Raw genomic sequence first — 23704 nt, forward strand, 5'->3', positions numbered from 1 at the left:
GGCGCGAGCAGCCGAGTATGGGAGGGCGAGGGAGGGCGGGGGACGGCAGTGACCTCGCGGGTGCAGAGACTGCGACCTCCGCCCTTCGGGGCCCGGGGTGGATCTCGGGCTCCCCGCGGCCCCTCCCCCGCCGCCGCCCTCCGTGAGGAAGGCGGGCCTGGAACCGCCTTGTGGACGCCGGCCTAACCGTGTGCCTCCGGGCCGCGCAGTCGCTTTCAACGAAGATGGCGGGGGGGGGCGGGACACGTGACTTCAGGCTCCACCCCGGCCCCGCCTCCCGCGCTCACGGCACCGGGCGGGGGATGCTGGCAGCTAGCGGCCCGCGGGAACCATGCTTCGGGGGTTGACGGGCACCCGGGCCGTGGTCGGCGCGCTGCTCTGGGGCTGTGGGCTGGCGCTGCTGCAGGGCGGGATGCTCTACCCCCGGGAGAGCCGGTCACGGGAGCGCAAGGAGCTGGACGGCCTCTGGAGGTTCCGCGCCGACTTCTCCCAGAACCGGCGCCAGGGCTTCGAGCAGCAGTGGTACCGGACGCCGCTGCGGGAGGTGCGGGCTCTGGGGACGGGGACCAGGGCAGGGAAGCTACTGGAAGCCGGGTCGGGGGTGTGGGGAGCCTTCCCCTGAGCCCTCGGAACTGCCGGCCAGGAGGAGGTTAAAGATGGACGGGCCTGTGGGGGCGTGGGGTCGACCCACCCGGAGAGTGACCCGGAACGAGGAAATGGGCGGGCCAGATGTCGGTGGGGGAGGCAGAGCCGGAACAGTGTCCCGGCACCGACCTGGGGGCGGGTGGCCGCGCAGTGGCAGGAGGGGAGGCTTTGGACGTCTTGGGGCCAGCTCTGCCCTGGCAGGAAGGACCTTGGGTTCCAAGGTTCAGGTAGAGGACGGGGCTTGGCATCCAGCCGAGGATCCCCCTCTAGGTCTCCCCTCTGACTTGGATCGTGTGGGCTGAGAACTGGAGCAGGGGCAGGCCTGTGTGCCCATCCGACACTCACCTCACTTAGATCCTCTTTTTAAAGTCTTTGCCGCCCAGCCCTCATCAGCGGAGGAAGAAAGGGTCGGGCGGGGGCTGGTGCCAGGCACTTCTTGCGCAACTCAGAGTTTCCTCAGCAAAGCGGCCCGTGCGCCCCGGCCAGCCTTCCTCCCTCCCTGGGGCAGGCAGTTGGTCATCTTCCTCTTAGTCAGGGTCTAGATTGACTTTGCAGATCCTTCTTGCCCTAGCCTGGTTGTGGCCATAGGCTCACCCCATTCCATGGAGACCCTGGTGCCTGCTGCCCGCTACCCTGAGAAAGAACTTATGGCCTCACCAGACCTTGGACACAAAGCATCCTAGCAGTTGGTCTCTCATCAGCAAGTTATCCATCCATTCATCCAATATTTGTTAAGTCCTTACTATGTGGCAGGGCTTGTGCCAGAAGCTGGGCAGACAGCTGTGAGGGACAGGAAATCCCTGCTTCCTTGGAGGTCACGTGTGTCTTCAGGAAGCTCTTCCCCAGGCTGCTTCCAGACTCACTGAGCTCTCTGCCCCACTCCTGCCTTGCCTTCTCCCTGAGGTGTTCAAGGGTGCGGAGGTTCAGGGGATTCCCTGCGGGGCTCAGATTCACCTGGTTCTGCCGGGACGTCCAGAGGTCGTATCTCAGGGGCCCTGGCCCCTAAGATAGTCCCCTGCCATGCTCCACGCTCTCTTCGTAGAGCTGCTCACCTGGCAGCAGAGGCCTTGTTCACTCTTTCATTCCCAGCGCCTAAAACAGCATGTAGGTGTTCACTGTGCACCACTGAGTGAGTGAGTGAGTGCATGCGTGACTGGGTCTGCTTCATGGAGTCGCGAAAATTAAATGAGTCCGTAAAAGACATTGGTCAGTTGCTGGTGGGGTGGCCTGGAATCCGGGAGGGTCTGGGAGAAGTCATCTCGTCCAGCTTCTTCCTGTAAGTGGGGTTGCTGGGGAGGGCCCCTTAGCTTCCCAGGTGATCTGGACCTGATTCCGGTCCTTGTCTCCTCAGTCGGGCCCCAGCCTGGACATGCCGGTTCCCTCCAGCTTCAACGACGTGGGCCAGGATGGGCGGCTGAGGAGCTTCGTTGGCTGGGTGTGGTATGAACGGGAGGCCACCCTGCCCCAGCGATGGACCGAGGACCTGGGCACAAGAGTGGTGCTGAGGATCGGCAGCGCCCACTACTACGCCATCGTGGTCAGTGCAGCGAGCGGCAGGCGGAGCGAGTAGGGTGCCTGGCTCCCAGCCGTCACCTGGCAGCCTGCCTCCTGCGGTGCCCGCGGGGTGGGGGGCACACTCATGCCCCGCACTGGGGTTTGTGCCCTGGGTGGGAAGGGTGGCCTCATCTATTCCCCCAGAGCTCCCTCCCTCCACCTCTGAGGCGGGTGGCAGCTGGCAGCCCGTCCCACCAGCTCCCCCCATACTGCACTTCTACGTGAGGGAGCGCCTGAGATGGCAGGGCCCCCTCCTCATATATCCCTGTGTCTGCAGTGGGTGAATGGGGTCCACGTGGCAGAGCACGAGGGGGGCCATCTCCCCTTCGAGGCTGACATCAGCAGGCTGGTCCAGAGTGGGCCCCTGTCCTCCTGCCGCATCACCATCGCCATCAACAACACGCTCTCCCCCAACACCCTGCCGCCAGGGACCATCCTCTACAAGACGGACACCTCCAAGTGAGCAGCACCTCGCCCCCTCCCCGCTCCGCCCAGTGGTCTTCCCGTCAGGGGCAGGGTGGCCTTAACAGAGGTGAGGCCCTGGCTCCGGGAGGCCAGGGAGACATGTGAGCTGAGGTCGAAGGACCCAGGGCAAGGCCACTGTCCTCCCATCCTAGGTACCCCAAGGGTTACTTTGTCCAGAACACAAACTTTGACTTCTTCAATTACGCGGGACTGCATCGGACTGTGCTCCTCTACACCACGCCTACCGCCTACATTGATGACATCACCGTCACCACCGACGTGGACCAAGACACTGGTGAGGCTTCTGGCAGGGTCTGCCGTCAGCCAGGCCCCCAGCGGCTTTGTACCCTGTTTGGAAAGATCCCCTAGGAGAAAGACTGTCCCATCCACCTCAGCAGCTGGAATCCAGCCTGTCCGAGCTGGCAGGGGCTGCGGAAATCACCCATCTGCTCTGACTTCACTTTGGGAGGAAGCGGGGCTTGCCTCAAATCAGAGCTCGTGGTGAATAACAGCCCAGGATGCAGGAGAACCCCGTGTCCCTTCCCCACTGTGCCATGTGCCACCCTCACTTTATCTCCCCTCGCTGCAGATTAAGCTCAAAAAATAAACGGCTGTCAGCTACGGGCTCCTCAGAAAGGTGGCCTCAGGGCGCTCTCATCTGTGTGACCCCAGGTCACATCCCTTCCTTTTCTCTCTTGTCTGATCTGTCTTGTCTCCTGCAGGGCTGGTGAATTACCAGATCGTTGTCCAGGGCAGTGAGCACTTCCAGCTGGAAGTGTGTCTTCTGGATGAGGAAGGCACGGTCGTGGCCAAGGGGACCGGGGGCCGGGGCCAGCTGCAGGTGCCCAGTGCCCACCTCTGGTGGCCGTACCTGATGCACGAGCACCCTGCCTACCTGTACTCGTTGGAGGTAATGGTGGTGAGGACTGGGCTGTGGGAGGCCTTTTCCCCCCATCCAGCAGCTCTGGCTTCAGCAGGTATGGTCCTCTGATCTTCCCAGTCAGTTGGATTGAAGAGTCCCCAGCCTGCTTTTTTCCAGCCCTTGGTGGGGAGGCCCAGTTTGAAGAGCAGGCCCCAGGGGCAGGGTGGGCAAAAGTTCCTTCTTTTTTAAATTTTTACATCTTTATTGGAGTATAATTGCTTTACAATGGTGTGTCAGTTTCTGCTTTATGACAAAGTGAATCAGTTGTACACATACATATATCCCTGTGTCTCCTCCCTCTTGCATCTCCCTCCCACCCTCCCTATCCCACCCCTCCAGGCGGTCACAAAGCACCGAGCTGATCTCCCTGTGCTATGCGGCTGCTTCCCACTAGCTATCTATTTTACGTTTGGTAGTGTATATATGTCCATGCCACTCTCTCACTTCGTCCCAGCTTACCCTTCCCCCTCCCTGTATCCTCAAGTCCATTCTCTAGTAGGTCTGCATAAAAGTTCCTTCTTGTTCATGGCGGATGCCTGTACTTCCTGCATCTCTCTACTGCTGTTCCAGAGGTGGGCTGCCGTGGTTTGCAGGGGGCCATCCTGCCGAAGTGCGGGCTGCGTTGTGTTCAGGCCGTCCAGGATGCCTCATGCCCAGTGCTTGGCTTTTGCAGGTGAAGCTGACCGCACAGACGGCTGCTGGGTTTGTGTCTGACTTCTACACCCTGCCCGTGGGGATCCGTACCGTGGCTGTCACACAGAGCCAGTTCCTCATCAACGGGAAGCCTTTCTATTTCCACGGGGTCAACAAGCATGAGGATGCAGACGTGAGTTGGGGCTCCTGAGTCCCTGTGGGGGGGCCATTTCTCGCCATCCCTTCCTCCGCGTCCCTTGAAGTGGTTGAGGGCAGCTCAGAGCAGTTAAGCAAACCGCTCAAAACCACTGCCCGATGGGGCCTGTGCTTGGCCTGGATAGCGGGCTAACAGGGTGACTCTGAGGGGCCCAGCTCTAGTAGGAAGGGCATCTTCAACGGGGACAGGGGGCAGGGGCTCACTCTGCTGTGCTGTCCCCTAGATCCGAGGGAAGGGCTTTGACTGGCCGCTGCTGGTGAAGGACTTCAACCTGCTTCGCTGGCTGGGCGCCAATGCCTTCCGCACCAGCCACTACCCCTACGCAGAGGAGGTGATGCAGCTTTGCGACCGCTATGGGATCGTGGTCATCGACGAGAGTCCCGGAGTGGGCATCGTGCTGGCGTGAGTGCCCGCCAGCCGCACAGCCCAGCCCGCCCAGCTTGGCGCCCTGTGACCTGCTCCCTTTCCTCCCCCGGCCCCGCAGCCAGAGCTACAGCAACGTGTCTCTGCAGCACCACCTGGAGGTGATGGAGGAGATGGTCCGCAGGGACAAGAATCACCCGTCTGTTGTGATGTGGTCTGTGGCCAACGAGCCCGCTTCCTTCCTTAAACCAGCTGGTTACTACTTTAAGTGAGTGCCTCTGCCTTCCCCGGGTCAGGGGCGAGACCTCAGCCCTCTGGCCCAGCTCAGCCTCGGCTGGTAGCTGCAGGAGAGCTGCAGTGGGCCCTGGGGTGGGCGTGGGCTGTGAGAGGGTCAGCACCTGCTCCCAGCCCAGGTACATCCATACCTGGTCAGTTCAGGGGACCAAGTACCCACCCACCCAGATTGTGATTTCAACCCAGTGTCTCCTTGACACACCTGAAATGAAATCCAGAGTTAACCTAACCCACTTACACACATAACTTCAAATTAAGAAAGAAAAAAAATAGTGACGTGGCCTAACCGTAGTATAAGGGAGTCATTTGTAAAATAATCCGTGAGTGCCTGGGCCTGACTCCCCGGAAGATGCAGTGAAGGGGTCGGGAGCTTGCATCTGGATGTGGCATCTCCCTGAAAGCACAGCTACAAAAGCTGATGACGGGGGCTGGAAAGCATAGTTGGTGACTCTGATACCGTGAGCAGCGTTTTCTTCAGTGTTGCCCTCTTCTAAAACACTGAGCCACCCCAGGTAAAGTTGCAACCAGAACCAAGTATAGTCGTCCCTCGATTTTTATGGTACCTCCCTTCCTGGGAAATTTAGTGCGTGTTAAAGCTGCACAAAACCACTTCGTGATGCTTCGGGTTCATCTGTAAAGGGGAATTAAGCTTTATAAAGCCGGCTTACCTAGGCATGTAATTATAAACAGGTTTGAAATGACATGCATGCTCTAACCATTCTAAGTTACATTGTTGGACGGGACCAGGCCATCTAAAGTTCATGGTCCGTTCACTGAATGCCAGTAGCTCCCCCCACCCCCCAGGCATTGCTGTGGACAGAAATCCCACTTAGGGGTCATCTCCCCGCCCTGGGCTGGCTCCCCTCGGGGTGTTCCTTGGTTCCTTCTCTCTCTTAATGGTCATGCAGTTGTAGTGTAGCCTGGAGAGGGGAATTATTTCACTTCCTGTGGAGGCAGCAGAGGCCATGGAAATACTCCCTGAGGCGGACACTGCCTGCATCCCAGTGTCCCAGATGGAGGCTCTGAGGAGTGGACCCACCCGGGTGAAGCTGAGCTCCGGACACGCAGCCCCAGAGCACATGGCACAGGGATGTTGAGCCAGGCTGGTGGACGGAATTTTTTCTGTGACGTGAAAGGATGATAAGCTTCCAGGGGCAGGTGCCTGAGGTTTCCTGTGAACCTTTTTGGGAGGTGCGGAGAAGGAGAGGCTTGATTTGGGAGCAGTGGCGATGGGGCAGGATGTAAGTAGGGCTGCCTGGGCCGGAGGCGCTCAGCTGGGCTTTGAAGCTCCCCAGGTGACAGACAGGCTGTTTTGGACAGTGGGTTAGGGACTTGCAGGTCGCAGGGCAGTGTTCTGGCCTGTGGAAAACACAGCCTTCGAGTGAGAAGAGTTATAATGGGTGGGGGGGGGGTGTCAAGGAAAAGAAAACCAGCTGTGAGGAAATAGAAGAGGAAAATAGGCTTAAACAGTGAGTGAGGGTGACCTGCACTGGGGAGGCTGAGCCCTGACCACAGACCAGCCCCTCTGTTGGGAAGCATCCTCTCGCCACCCCTCCTTGGTTAGCAGGACTCAGTGTAAATGCCGTGTCTTCAGAGAGGCTGTGCTGACGGTCTGGTCTCAGGGATGTGCCGCCTTACGGTCTCATAGAACCCCGTGCTTCCCCTTCATCATTCCCGCCAGCGCTTGTCATTTGTTACATTCGCCCGTGTGGCTTCGCTCCACGGAGCTTCATGGCTGTTTCAGTTTCTAGCGAGTGCCCAGCGCACAGCCTGCCTCCCAGCCCCCGACTTACGTGCTAAGTTAATATCCATCCTAATCCACACCCCGTCCTATTTTCAAGAGCTTCGCCAGAGATGCAGAGCCCAGCTTTTGGCAGTGGCCAGCCCAAGGACCTCTGCTCTGTGCCTCCCGCCCCTGGAGGATGGCCTCTCCTCTGGGAGGGGTGGGGGACTAGGAACTGGGGAGGGAGGAAGGAGGAAAGAATGATGTCAGGGAACGTGATGCCTAGAAGAACGTGTCTGCTTACCTGAAATACACTGGAAGGCAGGGAGGAGAGCGGTGTCTTGGGGGTCTTTTTGGCTGGGAAGATGAGAAGGAGAGGATGCGGGATGAGAGTCCTCCCTGGACTGACTGACGGTGCCGTGTCTTCTGCCCTCCGTGGACAGGACGCTGATTGCCCACACCAAAGCCTTGGACCCCTCCCGGCCCGTGACCTTTGTGACCAACTCCAACTATGAAGCAGACCTGGGGGTGAGCCTGGGGGTCTCCATGCCACGTCTCCCCTCTGCCTGTCCTCTCATCCTGCCCGGATGCTTGCTGACATGAGCCGCTGGGAGGGACCACAGCAGCCAGTCCACCCATTTCCATAGATGGTCTTTAGGTTAAAGAGGACTGCCCGTTGACTTGCCAGGCAGTGTGGCTTCTTGCATCTAAGGAGGCTGGGCACAGGGAGGGCGAATTCATTCTCCGTTCAGACCCACCAGTTTTTATGCCCCTCAGTTTAATAGGCTCAGAAAAGGGTAGAGGTTTAAGGGAGCCTAAAGTCATCATCGTCCCATTTCTCAAACCTGGCTGATCGTCAGAACCACTAAGGGAAGCTTTCTGAAAGTGTAGATATCTGGATTCTGAGATTCTGATTTAGTAAAGTCCAGGGTGGGAATCTTGAGTTTTTAAAAAACTCCTCAGTGATTCCAGTCATCAACCCAGCTTTGGGAACCGGACTAGACTAGATCCAGACCCTGGGATTGAGAATCAGAGGAACAGGCTCACACAGCCGGCCAGACCCCACGGCCACCCTCGCAGTCCCTGGGCGCAGCAGCCCCTCGGAAGCCGTGTTGAGTTGCACGGAAGCTGTAAAACATGGGAGCGAGAAGATTCTCCTCCGCTAGAGAACCGAGGCCAGTACTTAAAAGTGCTCCAGAGGGAGATCACGTAAAGGAGAAAGAATGGATGAGAAAACCCATGCACAAGTACAAATTGTCAGCACTGTCATTTTGACATGGATGGGACAGTTTGTAGCCCTGGTGTTCCTGTGCCATCCCTCGACGACACCCCCTTGAAGGAGTGCGAAGACTGTGGCCAAATACCAGTGTGACACAGGCAGACCTGGACTTTCTCAGAGCCTAAGTGATGTCCCTTCCCATTCTAGTGGCAGGGGGGCCTCTGCCGGTCCCCCCAGAAGGTTGCCAGGCTCACCTGGCGGGGTGTGTGAGCCATGGTCGTGGTCATGTGCCCACCCAGAGGCACCACTTTGCACCTGAGTCTTTCCGCCACCAGTTCGGAAAGGTGCCGAGGTCACTTGGGAAAGACGGACCATGACAGTCACAGTGCAGACTTTGGAGGTGGGTGTGGGTTCAGGTGAGCTTTGCTGCCCACTGAGCACCACACTGTTCAGATTTGAGGCAGTCCCGCCCCATCATCTGGGCTACCCTCCTAGGAGGGAATTTTCCAGCCACTTTATGGCCCACAGTACTAGCTCAGGAAGGTGAATCAAGAGGCTTTGTGAGGAGAAAAACTGCCTTTGTCCCTTAGTTGGGAACACTTCTTCAGGGCCAGGGGGACAGCCAGTGACAGGAGCACAACCTAAAGAGGAACACAGTCGGGTTGGGATGGGCCCTGGGCTCCCACTGGGGCCAGCGTGCTGGGCACCCTCCCCTGAGCCCAGCTGCAGCCAGGTTGGGGGCACCAGCCCAGAGTTAAGAGACTTGTTCGATTCAGGTCTTTTCCAACCCCACGTCCTGTACGTGTGAGCATCCAACTCATTTCTTTTTTAAAATTAATTAATTTTATTTTTGGCTGTGTTGGGTCTTTTCGTTGCTGCGCACGGGCTTTCTCTAGTTGCGGCGAGTGGGGGCTACTCTTCATTGTGGTGCGCGGGCTTCCCATCGCAGTGGCTTCTCTTGTTGCGGAGCATGGGCTCTAGGCGCATGGGCTTCAGTGGTTGTGGCACGTGGGCTCAGTAGTTGTGGCTCGTGGGCTCTAGAGCGCAGGCTCAGTTGTGGCACACGGGCTTAGTTACTCCACAGCATGTGGGATCTTCCCAGACCAGGGCTCGAACCAGTGTACCCTGCATTGGCAGGCGGATTCTTAGCCACTGCGCCACCAGGGAAGTCCCCTAACTCATTTCTGTGTCCCCTTCTTACCTCCTGTGCCAGAAGTGCTGCCCCCCCTGCCCAAGTGTAAGTCCGAACGCTATCCTACACTCTCCTGGTTCGTGAACACGTTTTAACACTCTTCCAGGTGCCTTATGTGGACGTCATCTGTGTGAACAGTTACTACTCCTGGTATCATGACTATGGGCACATGGAAGTGATTCAGCTGCAGCTGGCAACCCAGTTTGAGAGCTGGTATAAGACCTACCAGAAGCCAATTATTCAGAGCGAGTACGGAGCAGAAACCATCACAGGGTTTCACGAGGTAAGTAGTGTAGACATTCGAGTTATTTTTTCACTCTCTTGGACAGTGATGTCATTCACTGCCCCAGGCTAGAAAGGTGCCTCCTTCCCGGTCCCTCACTTGTCCTGATGACCTCCTACAGCTCACCAGGCTCACCTTAACCTACCCCTCCACATGGCTGCCCTGGGCTCAGCCTCTGCCTCACTTGAGTGGTCCTCAGACAGCCTCCCACTAGCTGGCCAAATGGTCTTTGGAACAAATCCAAACCTTGGGAGTCCCGCCACTGGCTTCTCCTGGCCCACAGGACGAAGCCCTAATCTGTGGTCAGGGCTGTCAACACCCTTTGCCCTGTGCATCTCCCAGGCCTTCATCCTCCTTTGCCTTCAGTCCTGGACCCTGGCCTGTTTTCACTGTACTCACAGGCCTCTGCTCTGGCTTGGCCTGTTCCTTCTACCTAGAATGCCCTTCTTAGCACCATAATCATCAACTAATGGGTTCTGTTTTGTTTTTTTTAAGGGATTATTTATTTATTAACTTGTGTATTTATGTATGTATTTATTTATTTTGGGCTGCATTGGGTCTTTGTTGCACCGCGGGCTTTCTCTAGTTGTGGCAAGCGGGGGCTACTCTTAGTTGCGGTGCACGGGCTTCTCATTGTGATGGCTTCTCTTGTTGTGGGGCACGGGCTCTAGGCACACAGGCTCAGTAGTTGTGGCGTGTGGGCTCAGTAGTTGTGGCTCGCGGGCTCTAGAGCACAGGCTCAGTAGTTGTGGCGCACGGTCTTAGTTGCTCCGCAGCATGTGGGATCTTCCCGGACCAGGGCTCGAACCCGTATCTCCTGCACTGGCAGGCGGATTCCTAACCATTGCACCACCAGGGAAGCCCAACTAATGGATTCTTACTCAGCATTTGAGCCTCAGCTTAGGTGGCCCCTCTTTGGTGAGGTTTACCCCACCTGCCCGGGCAGAGGAAACTCTTCCCCCTGCTCCGTCTCTGTCTCAGCATTCCTCACTGTGCACTGTCATGATCTCTTTGGCTCTCTCCTTGACCAGACCGAGGGCTCCAGGAGGGAGACTAAATCCTATTTATCGTTGCTTCCCAAGCACTCAGCAGGGTCCGGCACACAGCGGGTGCTAACTGATACTTGTTAAGGCAATGAGTGAGATCTTGGAGCAAGATTTTGGTTTTGGGGGGAGTTTTTTTTTGGCTGCGTTGCACGGCATACAGGATCTTAGTTCCTCGACCAGGGATTGAACCCACACCCCCTGCATTGGAAGCATGGAGTCTTAACCACTGGACCACCAGGGAAGTCGTTGGAGCAAGGTTTAATCACTAGCTTTTTCTCCTTGTTTTGTCCATTTCCTCACCAAAGATAGGCTGTTTTGTCTTGTGGGGATTGTTTTCATGTGGATTCTTGAACCCCAGCCAGCTGACACTCACCTGTCACAACGGCTGGGGTTCCTTGTTGACACATTTCTTCATTTGCTGATCCTTAGTAGGTTGAACAGTAACCCAAATGGACTCCCTTATTCTGTTCACACCCTTAAATTCATCTTGCCTACACAGAGTGCCACTTGGACAGACTGCTAATGTAGGGGGAAGTATCTTATGAAGACAAAGTATGTACATTTGTCCTCCCTCTTTGAAAAGGTGACCAACTCTGAATTTTTAACAAATTCTGAAAAGGACTTCCCTGGTGGTCCAGTGGTTAAGACTTCCCCTTCCAATGTAGGGGGTGTGGGTTCGATCTCTGGTCCGGGAGCTAAGATCCCATATGCCTCCCGGCCAAGAAACCAAAACATAAAACAGAAGCAATATTGTAACAAATTCAATAAAGATTTTTTTAAAAAAAGGGAAATTCTGAAAGAGTCTGGGTCAGCACTCTCTGATAGTGCCTTTGTGGTGATGGAAATGTTCTAGACCTGCACCGTCCAGAACGGGAGCCACTGCCACGTGTGACTTTTGAGGACTTTGAACGTGACTAGCGTGACTGATGTAGTTTAAAGTAGTTTTAAATTTAAATAACCTCGTGTGGCTAGCGTTAGACAAGGCAGGGTCATTTCCATTAAAACACAGAAGGAACTCGACATCTTGCCCTGCCCTCAAATCCTGCTTTGGAACTGCAGCAAAACAGGGCTCAGTGGTACAGTCGTATCTTTGGTGTATAGTAGCTTTCACTGTTGTCGTTCTGTATCTTTTTTTTTTTGCCTGTGCCACGAGGCATACAGTATCTTAGTTCCCCGACCAGGGATCGAACCTGTGCCCCCTGCAGTGGTGCAGTGGAAGCACAGCGTCTTAACCACTGGACTGCCAGGGAAGTCCCTATAATAGCATATTTTTCCTATAATAGCATTTTTATTTATTTATTTATTTATTTTGGCTGCGCCAGGTCCTAGTTGTGGCACTCGGGATCCTCACTGCGGCACACGGGATCTTTAGTTGTGGCATATGGGATCTAGTTCCCTGACCCTATCTTTCTAGTTTGTCACTTTGTCTCCAATGCCTGCCATATAAGCAGATACTAAATAATTATTTGTTGAATGGATGAATGGGCTAAATAGCAGCTACTTACCCAGAAGAGATACAGATGAATCTGAGGCGAGTTAAATCTGAGTCACACTAGTTCTCAAATTATGCACTGGCAGCTACTTCAAACTTGAGTTTTAAATTTATTATCCAGAGACATACTTTTACTCCTAGTGTAGTTCAGCGTTAAGACTGCACTGGGGAATAGAGATGTTAAAGATAAAGCAAATATTAAATTCTGTTTATGGGAATTCCCTGGTGGTCCAGTGGTTAGGACTTGGCACTTTCACTGCCGAGGGCCCCAGTTCAATCCCTGGTCAGGGAACTAAGATCCTGCGTGCCACGCAGTGTGGCCCAAAAAACCCAGTTACTAATTAAGGTTTTTTTTTTTTTTTTTTTTTTTACCCTGGGCTGTCATACCCTGGCTGTGTCCCTACACCGGCATCAGCAAGTCCTGCAGTCACTATAGCCCACCATGAGGACAGATGTTTTGGTCATCACGTGGATCTTTATTTTTATCTAACATTTACAGTCCTGCTTGTTCTGAGTCCTAAATTCTCTTTGCCTTGACTTCCAGGACCCACCTCTGATGTTCAGTGAAGAGTACCAGAAAGGCCTGCTTGAGCAGTATCACGTGGTTCTGGATCAAAAACGAAGAGAATATGTGGTTGGAGAGCTCATCTGGAATTTTGCTGATTTTATGACTGACCAGTGTAAGTGGCAGTTCGGTGCATGGAATGTACTGCTTCTCCTTTTTTCAGGTTGGCATTTTAGTTCAGGACGTTTGGCTGTAAGAACCCTGGAAACAAGAAGGGGGAAAGCTGATGTAATCAATGCAGGCTACGTAGAGGATTCCCTAGGAAACGTAAGTTGCTTTCAGCAAGCAGCCATCACTTGCTGGCTGCCTAAATCATTTTATGGTAAACAAGCAAATGGGAGAGGCTACCGTCTCAAGGCAGAGATGGCTAGCTTACCTCTGTGGTTCACCACAGTATAAGGAAAAAGTGGACCTCGTACTGGATGTATTTGTGGGATATACTCATTATTCCAGAATAAGGTACAAAGCCCGAGGAACTTCAGATATTTCAGTCTGTTTTATATTTTTCACTTATAAAAGGCAAGTTTGCCAAATACAGGTTAAGTGTCAAAAGGTTTTGAATGTGGGAGTGTTTAAAAGCCTTCAAGGTGAATACGACCTGTACTTTCTCAAGTGGGGATAAAGAGGGCTACTTCACAAAAGTTCCAAATGAGTTTCCCATTTCTTTCTACCCCTCTAGGTAACTAGCTTCTTGATATACCGTAAACTTAGGATAGCAATCTGGGGAGGAAGGGAAGGATTTGGTAGTAGTGGGAATTACATTACTTACGGGGAAAGACAGGTTTTTAGAAGGTTAAAGTTTTGTTTTGTTTTGATATATTTTTATTTATTTATTTGGTTGCACCGGGTCTCAGTTGTGGCAGGCAGGCTCCTTTGTTGCAGCTCGCTGGCTCCTTAGTTGTGGCATGCGAACTCTTAGTTGCAGCATGCATGTGGGATCTAGTTCCCTGACCCGGCATCAAACCTGGGCCCCCTGCATTGGGAGCACGGAGTCTTAACCACTGTGCCACGAGGGAAGTCCCTAGAAGATTAAGGTTTAATTAAAAATCCGAATGGGAGAGGTGAAGAAAGAAAGAGACAGCATGAGCCTCCACTCTGCTTTTGGCAAACGAGATTAACAGCTCCTGGAAATAAGCTTGGATGGAAGTCTAGTTTTGTGACTAGGTGCACTGCTTCGCATAGTAAGGAATTAGCTGTGTGACCTTGTACAAGGTACCTACCTTTTCACAAGCCTGTAAAGTGGGGCTAACGCCTACCACCTTGCAGGTTGACACAGGGATTCCATTTGACGAAGCGCTTGGCACAGTGCCTGGCGTTTGCTTTTCGTGGAAGAAATTATTGTTGTCTTGAGCTTTTCAGTGGGAAAGACCTGCTTTCCATTTAACAGAAGCGGTGGTTTCTCTAGGAGACGGAGGGGTTTGCTGGGAGTGTAGCTGCTCCTTTCCCAGCTCCAGCTCTGGCGGACTTGCCACCAGGGGTGGGGACCCAGCTGGAAGTCTGCCCAGCGGGACTTTAAAATCTACAAGTAGCTCCCTCTTAGGCGCCTGTGACTGGTCAAGTCTCTGGCTCCCACTAGCACAGTTGTCTCCTCAGAGAGGTGCAAGCCTTTCCAAGGGGAACTCTGTCTCAGCCCTGCTCCAGTTACCAGGCAGGTGGGTACCCATAATGTCTTAAACCTTATTTTGCAAGTAAAAGATAAATAATTTTGGATTATTTCCCTAACAGAAGAAAAATTAACACACCAGGGAGCTAAGTGTTTTTGGAGAGCAGTGGTATTTAAATCTTTAACCCGTTAAGGAGCCACTTCATCAGATACCACTTCAGACCAAGCATCTCTAAGCCATGAGGACCTCTCTGTTTAGTGCCCAGCTTGGCTCCAGGCTGGTTGTGATTTGGCCCATCAGAAGTCATCTGAAATACCTTTTGCCTTGTTTTTAGCACCACAGAGGCCGATAGGGAATAGAAAAGGGATCTTCACTCGTCAGAGACAACCGAAAAGTGCAGCATTCCTGTTGCGAGAGAGATACTGGAAACTTGCCAATGAAACCAAGTGCCACCGGTCAGCTGTGAAGTCACAGTGCGTGGGAAACAGCCCGTTTACTTTTTAAGCAAGAACTACCTCTCTGCTGACAAGGGCTCTGTCAGCCCCTCCTTCCCAAGTAGGGGGCGACTTCCACAGGACACAGAGCAAGCGCTTCCTGGACTGTGCATGGCAGACCGGGAAGTTTTCTGGTCTGGATTTTGTGGTCATTTGCTAGAAGGGAACGTTAGAGGTGAAAATAAAGGCTTTTGTAGTATGAGAGTAAGGAGTTGGCTTAAAAGCGACCATCCATAAATTCAATGATCTGTACTGCTGAAGCATCGGAAATGGTTTTTCTGTGTCAGGCTGTTTTCATGGCCTTAACCGAGTACAGAGTCTTGAGAAACCTCTGCTTCAGCACTCGCCACAGTCAGAGTCGCTGGTCACAGACTGTGTGCTGCCACAGGAACAGCCCTGCCGCTTTGGGGCCACCTGTGCTTTAGGCCGGCCTTGACTTGAGTGGGTGACAGTAAAAGACAAGTGCTAGTAGCTCCACAGATAAGCCGAAGTCCCAGCACATTCACAGAAAGTAGTATCATGCTGGAATAATGCACAAGGTTGAGGTACCAGTTTCCAGAGTTAAGCTGGCACGTAAGCCTAAGAAAGGTAAGAGTTGAGGAATGTCAGAATTGGAAGGGAGCTGAGAGGTTACCAGTTCTTCTGGGACGTTCTTCCAACCTCAGCCATAGTTTTTTCTGGACTGAGAGGGATAGATGGGCGTAGAAGCCCACTGGGCCATCACAGCTGACTCCAGTGAATGTGATGAGGCCTCTTTAAACGGGCTGGGCCTGCAGACAAGTAGGACAGGCTCTTGTACCTCTGGGTGACGCCACCCGCTCTGCTCCTGAGGATGGTCTTTCCTTATGGAATCTTTCCTCCTCCTCCTCCTCTCCCACAGGCTCCATTAAGGCAAGTAAGGCACATTGTTTGTAAGAGTTCAGTGTTCATCTATCTTGGTTTAAAGCTGAAAGCTTTGGAAAAATACTGTCCAATTTAAATAGAAGACCGTGAAACAATACAATTCTTAATACAGAGCTTGATCCACTTCACTTGCGGGGGATTTCACATCTCAGCACATGCCCTTTTTTACCCTTCCTTTCCAAGCTCCGTGAAAGGAACAGTACAGATAATTTAACCTCATTTTAGTGGCCGTCTTTAGACCATTTTTAAGAAATGAGAGTGTAGTCAGTTCAAATAATAAGTTAGGAATTCTAGTGGTTACATATGTCTTTCATTACCACTAAACTTAAGTCCCTTGGAGTAATCAAGTTTTGTGTTCCAGTTTAATGTCAAGGAATAATATATAAAACTCTTTACTTGACAAACGTTAAAAAAAAATTAAACATCACAAACACACTTAAATGTTTTACAAATTAGAGGTAAGGTCCATTTCTTAAGTCCTAAGGTTCTAACACAGGGCACATTTGTTCTATTCAATAAAATATGGCTAACTGCATTTCAAATGGCATCATCTTTCTTACAGATGTTAACTTTTTAGATTATAACAGTGGAGTGTTCGAGATGAGCTAAAGTAAAGCAGTGGAAAAACAGCTGATTAATACATTCTATGTGCTTACAGGACTGTAAGCAGTAACATTTTTTCATTAATTCTTGACAACCACATACATCATAAATCAACAGGAATTCCAAGAACTAGAATCTGTGAGAATTCTGCTTGTGTCTTCTCTAAGTTACATATAATTTAAGAGAAGAATCAACTCAGTACACCTGTAGAAATACATTCTACAGTACACCTGTAGAAATACCTGTAGAAATACATTTCAGTACACGTAGAAATGAAGCTACAGAAACAATTTCAAGAATAATTTATAAGACTGAATTCATTTCTGCTGCTTTTTTGAAATGGCAATACTGCAGTATAAGAATGAGGGCAGCACAACTTCCACAGGTAACTTCTACATTTATTTTATACCAAAAAGTTATGTGCAACAAATAAACATTCTTACATATTTACATTTGTTTTTACCAGTTAGCAAAACTGTATCCTAAATCTCTGATAAAGAATATTTCTATCTATATTAAAGGGGAAATCTGCCCAGTGAACTCCATTTTAAATGAATGTTTACTCTGGAGCTTAAAGCACTAGTAATAAATATTTTTGATGGAACGCACTATACAGATCATACACCTAATACTTAGGCCATGCGTAATAGTTTTATAACAAAACATTTCACCTTTTCTGGGCTAATTTGTCAAAAAAAATGTTTACCCAAGTAGCCTGGACTCCTACCCCCGCCCCCTTTGATTTATTGAAGGGTAGCTCTCACAAATTAGGAATCGTAAGTGCTGCCTAAAATATCTGAATAGAAATGTTTCACCAGTGCTTGCCTGTTGGGGAGAAATACACGAGGACAAAGACTGAATATCAGGTATTCCTTCCCAAATAGGTTACCAAAAATAATAGTGGGTTTCTTGTTGGCATTTGTTCAATGCTGATTTTTCAGGACAAGATCTGTCAGCATTCATTGGTGTCAAGCTTTGCTGAAGACAACTTTGCCCTTTTGCTGATAGTCTTAAAAATAAATGAAATACAAGAAAACTAAAGCTTTTAATTTAATTTAACTGTAGTCTTCGTCCTGTATCCTACCTAGTAGGTCCAAGGATCTCTTGTACCAAATGATAGACCTTTGTCTCTTTGTAAGAAAATAGTCAATGCTTTCAACATCCTTAGAAGTAATGGATTTCAGGAGAGGCTCTATACATCAAGTAAAAGTAATTCCTGGCACACAGCTAGTTAAACCTGAGTTATTTCACCAGACGTTTACCCTCACTGATAGCAACTAGCTACAATGAAAAATACCAAATCCTCCAAACCACCTAGATTCCCTAGAATTTATCATCTAACTACAACTTCTCTTATTTCTTCAAATGATAGGACTGTCAAATAGATAAGAGGCTTCGTCGTTACAAGTCATTTTGAAAACCAAGAAGCAGAAATTCAATTTCTTCCCTAATCTGTTCTTCCACATTGGTGGCTAATAATGTTGCAGTGTTTAAATATTCTGTCTAAATAGTCAAAATCGGGGGCGTCCCTGGTGGCGCAGTGGTTGAGAGTCCGCCTGCCGACGCGGGGGACGCGGGTTCGTGCCCCGGTTCGGGAAGATCCCACATGCCGCGGAGCGGCTGGGCCCGTGAGCCATGGCCGCTGAGCCTGGGCGTCCGGAGCCTGTGCTCCGCAACGGGAGAGGCCACAGCAGTGAGAGGCCTGCATACCAGGCAAAAAAAAAAAGATAAAATAGTCAAAATAGCCCTCAGATTTTATAACATGGGGTTTTCCCCCTCTTCTGGGGTGTAATTGAGGATGTAGAGGGAAGCCTAAATTCTTCCCGGGCAAAAATACCAAATCACACGCATGGGGAGGGGGGGCGGGCGCGGGGGACGGGGGCGGGTCCTTTGCTTACAGCGAAACAGGCGTCACCGCGCTGGTATTTCAGGCAGCACGTGGTCATCACCCAGTGAAAAGGAGGATATTAATTCTGGGGTCATAGGAATGTGGCAACAATTTTTCTACAGCTGAAACAGTGGTTTACCCAAGGCTTAGAAAAGCAAAGGAAAAACTCGAAGGGTCTGGCTGAACACTGACGTTCTCTCATGTAAGAGTTGAAGATGTTCGCAAGAACGCAACATCAAGACAAGCTTTAACTCTAACTGATACAAAATATGGTGAAAAACAATTTTAAATTGGTACACGAGGAACTTGTTTAGCACGACCAGAGTTATATATACCACGAAGTCTTCACCGTGAAGCCAGTTCCACTCTAGCGGAGAAAAGAGAAGCAGTAAACTGCTGGGTAGACGGGAAGCACTGCTACAAGACGACCTCGTTGCACGGTTTTCCAGCATTAGGACTTGTTTCTCCATAAATATCAGACATCTAATCAATGCTTTCTAGAGTTCTTTAACTATAGAAACAAGAACAATACATAGATAATAAAACAGGCATTGAAATATTCACATTCTTGGGAGAACATAAGCCTTGATGAAATCTGAATTAAGCTCTCTTTTACAAAACTGGTTTAACCTGGTTGAAAGTACATTACAACTCGGATTCTATACCTGCCTTGGGCCAGAAGAATACACTGCATCAATGATGAGTTAGTTGGAAACTGCTGAACAGTTGCTGTCTCTGCACGTTACAGTTTACAGAGCAGAGCCTGTCCCCTCCCTTCAAAAGAAGGCAAATAAAGCACTCAAAAGTTACCCGGTCTCTTCTTAACATAATGATGAATGGAACTGGAGGCAAAAACATGGCTACTACTTCTCAATCTAAGGAATAAAATGATCATATGGAACCTTTCTATAGAATGCAAGTTTTCTACTTCATGCTAAGAAAGGAAGGAAGGACACTTCTGCCCAAGTTCAACACACAAAATATTTGGTTTGAGATTTAAGACAGAAGGCACTTTTAACAATCTGATATAAGATGTTAACCATAGAAACATACTGTCACTATTTCATTTGGGCTTATTCAGATCACTTTCGCAAACTCTGCATTTGGGTAGTTATTAGAAAGAGTACTGTATTTCACCTTGAGATATTTCTACCTTTAGTACTCCTCTCCCAGTTAAGCAAACTGAGCAGCATGTCAGCCCTAAAGTGTACAAATCCAGTATCTGACTCTAAAACAATTAAACTAGACGTCTGGTTAATCAGTGTAGAAAGAAGCAGGGAAAACACTACAGAGCTACCCAAGAGCAATCCAGCTCTGGAGCGACTGGGCTTCTACTGATGATTTCAAAGTCAATACTGTTGGGTTGACTGGCACCAATGTTAAGGAAAATTCTCTGCAGGAAAATTCAACTGTTGTAAGAGATTTTACCTAAAAATGCCATATTAATATTTCCAGCTTTTCTCCAAAGAAATCTACCCATTTTCCCATCTTTAGTATCCTGAAGGCCTTGGACTTGAAAGTCTGGTCACATGACTCATTCTGTAAGGTTATAACTGATCCAGTTTTATGACTAGGTACAAGCTTGACTTGAATGTCCAAATTTAGTTTCCTCCTTTCAGAGAAAGGAGATGAAAGGGAACCAATCACCCTATCATTTTTGCTGTCAATGCTAGACCCACAGCTCTCAGTGCTTTTCACAAGATGCTCTGTATGGACTTACTATTTTCACTATTTCTTCAGTCAACGTTAAGCTGACATTTCTTCATTGCTACACTTCAACTAAACTGTACAGTAAGTTCTGCAGGGATGGATCCAATATTTCTACCTTTATTTACAAATATCACATGAATGGATTCTAGTTGAATCTACATGTTTAAATCCATCAGCTAAAAACATTACATATTGTAAACATGGCAATATTTAATACAGTATCTATTCTAAAATATTTTCATGTCATGATCACATTTGTTATAGCTGAAATGTAATTTATACACATTAGAGAATTACTAGCAATGGTTGCTCACTTTACAATTGAGGGAAGGAGGCTAGGGCTACATTTATTATTTCAGAAACATCTCCAAAGTAAAGTTAAAGCTTGTCTTTGATTGGCTCGGCGTATCCTCTTTTTTTCTTTTTTTTTTTGTATCCATATTTAAAATGAAGATTGACACAGAAAATAGCTAGAGCTCCTTCTAATTTACAGGATTTTAAAAAAATCAGTTTAAGATTCTTAGGGAAAGTGTCTGTTGTGAAGAATTAAAAAAAAAAAAAAAACAACAACAACCAAACTGCTGCAAAATAAACTTAATGGAAAAAGGGACTTCAGACTGTCAGTTAAGAGTTCGTCAGGTGGTTAGTCCTGCTTGGGCTGCAGTTGCCGTTTCCAGGCCTCATTCAAGTAAACTAGTCGTTTGTAGTTGATGATAAGAAGAATGAAGTTCAGCACATATGTGATGACGCAGATTATGCAAAACTCCTTCAGCACAAAGTACAGGATGTAGGCCAGGTACAAAGACCCCACTACAGACATGATGGAGGATGTCATGAGGATTAAAGCCGCAACTGCACTTGCTGTCAGGCCTGCAAGAGAAAGAGACACTTGGCTCAATCAGACCTTGACACTGGAGAGAAAGTTTCTGAGTTAAAAGGTAACATTTTGTGATTTGCTGCAGTGTTGGAATACGGATCTTACAACAAAACATTCTGAAATTGGAGGACAAAAACTACAGGTCTATTTTGTTAAGATTATGCAGGTTGACTCTGCACATAGGATACCAGTTTTATAGCTGCAATATTTTTGACTTGTCAATATTCTAGATGAAATATTAACTTATTTCATAAACCAGCCTCAGTTAAGGCACACAAAGAAAATACGCAGTCTCTCAATCACATTATGCAATGAGCAGATTTGTAAACTGACAGCCCTGCCTCCTCTAATGAATAAAACAACACGAGGACCACAAGCTTCTCGTCCAAGCAGGACACATTTGATGAGACCCTCCCCCTGGCCTTTTCACTATAGGTAGAATCCCCACCTGTGGAAAGTAAAATTTGCTTTCCCATGTTTAGACAAAAAAAAAAAAAAAAAACATAATGAGAGATGATTACGCCAACACGCTGCTGAAGAAAAAAAAAATCATGATAAACATTTCAGAAAGGGCTCTCCCTGAGGCATAAAAGAAACCGCATTTGGTCAGTTGGCCACATGCGGGTCAAACCAGATCAAGTTATGTGTGCTAAGCTTGGTTCTCAAGACAAAGGCTTGCCTGAATTCTTGATGCTACCTGACATCTTCACATGTATTGTTTTGTAATTTCCTGTAGCCAACAGTATTGAAAACATGTGCATTTATTTTCAAGGACAGAGGAGACAGCAGAGCATATTAAACTACCTATACCCTCCTACCCAGCAAGTAATGGATAAGGATCACAGAAACAGGAAAAAATAAGAATAGGTGGTAGTGGTTTGAAGAGGTTAATTAAGAAGCTGAAATTCCCGCTGCAAGTAGAATGAGAAGTTGCCTGTGGACTGCAGCTTGGCCATGGGGGCCGACTTGCCCCAACACCAGTCAGTACTAGAGAATATGATGCTTTAACAAGGCTCTTTAAGACTAAGATGCTGTTGCATTACTTATGCCACCTGCTTTTGTAAATGAAGATTTATCGTAACCCAGCCACGCTTATTCATGTATGTAACGTCCATGGCTGCTTCTGCACTAGAGTGGCAGAGTTGAGCAGCTGCAACAGTCAGAAGAGCCTAAATTATTTCCTATCTGGCCCTTTACTAAAAAACATAGTTTGCTGACCTCATCTGTGCTAACATCTAAAACCTCAGAAATTAATGCTGTCAGGGACTTCCCTGGCGGTCCAGTGGTTAAGACTCCGCACTTCCACTGCAGGGGGTGTGGGTTCGACCGCCGGTTGGGGAACTAACTAAGGTCCCACATGCCGTGTCGTATGGCCAAAAACTGAAAAAAAAAAAAAAAAATTAGTGCTGTCACCTTAATTTTATCTAAGAAAGTGATATGGGCGAGTTATTTACTCTCTCTCTGCAACTCTTTTCCTTAACTGTAAAACTGTGATGATAATCATGACTGCCTCCGAAGGCTGTTGTGCAGAATAAAAGAGCTGATTCCCTGGCATTCCAGTGGTTAGGACTCGACACTTTCACTGTGGTGACCTGGGTTCGATCCCTGGTCGGGGAACTAAGATCCCGCAAGCTGAGAGGCGCGGCCAAAAACAAAACAAAACCAAAAAAGGCTGTATCTTGAACAACTTAGAAGGAAGTGAAGATGATGTGCTCTGGAAAACAATGTTTGAGGAGTTGAAATGTGCCACAGTGGTAAAGACACTGACACTAAAAATGCATGTGAATGCATAAAATGTGAATAGAAAAGATACATATGGGGACTTCCCTGGTGGCGCAGTGGTTAAGAATCCACCTGCCACTGCAGGGGACACGGGTTCGAGCCCTGGTCCGGGAATACCCCACATGCCGCGGAGCAACTAAGCCTGTGTGCCACAACTACTGAGCCTGCGCTCTAAAGCCCGCAAGCCACAACTACTGAAGCCCATGTGCCTAGAGCCTGTGCTCCCCAACAAGAGAAGCCACCGTAATGAGAAGTCTACGCACCGCAACAAAGACTGGCCCCCGCTCGCCACAACTAGAGAAAGCCCACGCGCAGCAATGAAGACCCAACGCAGCCAAAAACAAATAAATAAATTTAAAAATAAATTTATAAAGATGCATATGATACACATGATTTAAAATGTGTATATAATGAAATTAACAAATTAAATATTGTAAACAAATTTGTTCAACCCCTATCTCCAAGAATTAACACAGTCTAAGCTTTTCTTAGGTTATTTTAATATGGGCTTATACTTTATATTCTTCAGAAATCCAAACAAAACAATTAAATGGAATAAAAGTGGAACTCTCAAAAAAAAAAAAAAAAGTGGAAGTCTCAACCCCAGCCCCCAACCACACCATTTTCTGTGCATTTACATGCATATATATAAACATATATTTATCCTACATCTATTATACCACAACTTGCTTTTTTCACTAAACTATGTCTATATCTTCCAGGGTTTGTACACCTACTTTTCCCTTCAATGGCTACATAGTATTTTCTAGTATGCTTGTAACCTAATTTATTCAACCATTATGTTTTGCTAAGCTACTTCCAATTTTTTGCTATTTTAAACTGTACTGCTGTGAATATTCTTGTGCGTATTTTCATATGTCTGCAGGATATACAGATATGGAACTGGGCAAACATGACGGGAGTATTGAGAAAAATTGATACACAATTTGCCTTGTAATAAATCTACTGCAGCTAGACAGAAGACCTGGCAGATAACAGGATAAAATATTAACAATTGAAATGCAAGGACAAAAAAGGATAGATTTAACTCTAAAAGTATGAAAACTCTTGTACAATCAAAACTCACGAAACTAACATTAAAAAGGCTAAAGAATGGGTAAAATGTCTGTAACAGATATGAAGTGTACCATTATCAGGATCCCAATAACTAAATTGGCAAGAAAAGTAAATTAAAGTACAGTAAAATTAAAATAATGGCTACTAATATGT

At 48.7% G+C, this 23704-nt stretch overlaps 2 protein-coding genes across 2 annotated transcripts in view; one reads left to right on the forward strand and one right to left on the reverse strand.

Moving 5' to 3' along the window:
- The first annotated feature begins 262 nt into the window (after positions 1–262).
- On the forward strand, positions 263–14971 carry GUSB (glucuronidase beta). The gene is made up of 12 exons (XM_065892048.1): positions 263–544; positions 1997–2182; positions 2477–2658; positions 2817–2959; positions 3387–3574; positions 4260–4412; positions 4660–4838; positions 4921–5067; positions 7260–7344; positions 9334–9510; positions 12593–12728; positions 14552–14971. The coding sequence occupies exons 1-12, from the start codon at positions 332–334 to the stop codon at positions 14719–14721; spliced, it is 1959 nt and encodes a 652-aa protein (XP_065748120.1). The 5' UTR covers positions 263–331; the 3' UTR covers positions 14722–14971.
- A 3703-nt stretch (positions 14972–18674) lies between these two features.
- VKORC1L1 (vitamin K epoxide reductase complex subunit 1 like 1) overlaps positions 18675–23704 on the reverse strand; it is a 59127-nt gene continuing 54097 nt past the window's right edge. The window contains exon 3 of the mRNA XM_065893084.1: positions 18675–20685. Within this exon, the coding sequence (XP_065749156.1) occupies positions 20459–20685 (227 nt within the window). The 3' untranslated portion in view covers positions 18675–20458. The remainder of the gene's footprint in view (positions 20686–23704) is intronic.

This window comes from Phocoena phocoena, chromosome 15 (assembly GCF_963924675.1).
Source record: "Phocoena phocoena chromosome 15, mPhoPho1.1, whole genome shotgun sequence".
In the NCBI taxonomy this organism is placed as follows: domain Eukaryota; kingdom Metazoa; phylum Chordata; class Mammalia; order Artiodactyla; family Phocoenidae; genus Phocoena; species Phocoena phocoena.

What these genes read in the sequence shown, in the direction of transcription:
- GUSB (XM_065892048.1), top strand. Translation starts at nt 332, where the DNA reads ATGCTTCGGGGGTTGACGGGCACCCGGGCCGTGGTCGGCGCGCTGCTC. An exon ending in CCCACTACTACGCCATCGTG is followed by an intron (nt 2,183 to 2,476) that starts GTCAGTGCAGCG and finishes CTGTGTCTGCAG; the next exon opens with TGGGTGAATGGGGTCCACGT. An exon ending in CCAGCTGGTTACTACTTTAA is followed by an intron (nt 5,068 to 7,259) that starts GTGAGTGCCTCT and finishes CTCCGTGGACAG; the next exon opens with GACGCTGATTGCCCACACCA.